The sequence below is a fragment of the Thermobia domestica genome, chromosome 5 (genome assembly GCF_964235325.1).
Source record: "Thermobia domestica chromosome 5, izTheDome1.hap1.1, whole genome shotgun sequence".
NCBI lineage: Eukaryota > Metazoa > Arthropoda > Insecta > Zygentoma > Lepismatidae > Thermobia > Thermobia domestica.
Window position 1 is genome coordinate 159980421 of NC_137458.1, and position 1689 is coordinate 159982109.

Here is a 1689-nt window from a genome sequence, read left to right on the forward strand (position 1 = left end):
GTGAAAGAAAGTGTTCGACATTTTAATATTAATTTACATATCAATAATTCATTGTTATGTGGTTATTTTTCCACAAACAAACTACCGTATATTTCTGGCAGTAAGGGTGCAGTATTTAAACCCCTCTTGAGCAAAATACTGTGAAATAATAAACATTTTCCATATTAAGATTTTTGTACCAAATTCACACTTGTTCTGAAACAATATAAGATCGAGTACTTGAAGTCACCCTTGATGAAATTCTACGAATGCGACTGATTGTTGGCACTGTTTACTTTTTCGAATGATAAGAATATGTGGAAGAATGAAGGATATAATTGCATGAACAATGTACATGAAGATTTTTAAAAAGAACAATCTTTCTCAATGTCATCCGCAAGCAGCAATACTTAAAAAAAAAATTTAAAAAAACTGAAAAATCCAGAATTGACTATATGCATGATGAACAAAAGAAAATAAGCGATCAGTAACACCAGACAAGTACGAGGTAGAGTTCAAAAGCTTTTTGGGGGTCCATATTCAATATGAGGACACATTATATTAGAATTTCAAAATAACCCCTAGATTTACAGAAACGTTGAGATTTCCGAAGGACTTTGGATCTCCAGAACCCATCTCCTGCGTACATTGCTCAAAGACTCTCGTGCTCCTGGAGTTATGGCCGGGAGGACTGCGATATGAGAGGTAGCTTGAAAAACCAGTCTGTGCAAATCAAAGAACAGTTGGATGCATTAAGGAAAGAGTTCTCAGATAATTTCAATAAACTATCTAAAAACTACAGCAAACTGGAAACGAAATTGGACTCAGTGGTTAAGGAAAATGAAGACATACGGAAAGCAATGCAATTCAAAGACGCTGTCTTCGAAGAACTCAGGAAAGATATAAAAGAACTGAAGAATGGAATTAATGACTGTTCAAATAACAGTGCAAGTAAGAAAGAATTAGAAGAGTTGAACCAATACCAAAGAAGGAACAACCTTGAGATTCATGGTGTCCCAGAAGATGGTGAAAATCTTTATACGACCATAAGCAATCTTGGCAAAGCATTGGGGGTAACGATAACAGAACAGGACTTAGATATAGTGCATCGTATTCCAACTCGAAAAGAAGAATGCGAAAAGCCTATCATTGTACGTTTTGTTAACAGGTGGAAGAAAGAAGCGGTGCTAGCAGCTAGGAAATCGAAACCAAACTTAACAAGTGCAGATATTGGCATTAAGAGGGCCCCAGAAAAGATATATATTAATGAACGTCTTACAGCGTACAACAAAACTCTGCACAAGAAGGCAAGGGACCTCCGACCTGAGGTCAAATACGTATGGGTGAAGGACTGTAAAGTGTACGTAAGACAACATGAAAATTCCCCAGCGGTGTGGATAAGGGATGATGATGATATTAAAAAGTTCCGCAATTGAAAACCATGTTAAGTAACCACGTTATAGTTTAAGGCAGTTTATGGATTACAATTTAGATAACGATACTTCAACATTTAGAATAAACATAAGTGAAAACACTTTTGACAGTATAGATGATTATGTAAATGTCCAGTTAAGGCTACATTCGAAAACAAAGAAATTTTCTATATTGTATATCAACGCGAGAAGTATAAGGAACAAATGGGATGAAATTGAATTGTTGTTAAGAATACCCAAAATTGATGTTATCGTTATTGTCGAAACATGGCTATAT

General features: G+C 35.3%; 1 protein-coding gene across 1 annotated transcript; it reads left to right on the forward strand.

Moving 5' to 3' along the window:
• The first annotated feature begins 677 nt into the window (after nucleotides 1–677).
• Nucleotides 678–1415, forward strand: LOC145685296 (uncharacterized). Its single transcript, XM_081757666.1, has one exon. The coding sequence runs from the start codon at nucleotides 678–680 to the stop codon at nucleotides 1413–1415; it is 738 nt and encodes a 245-aa protein (XP_081613792.1).
• Nucleotides 1416–1689: the final 274 nt, after the last annotated feature.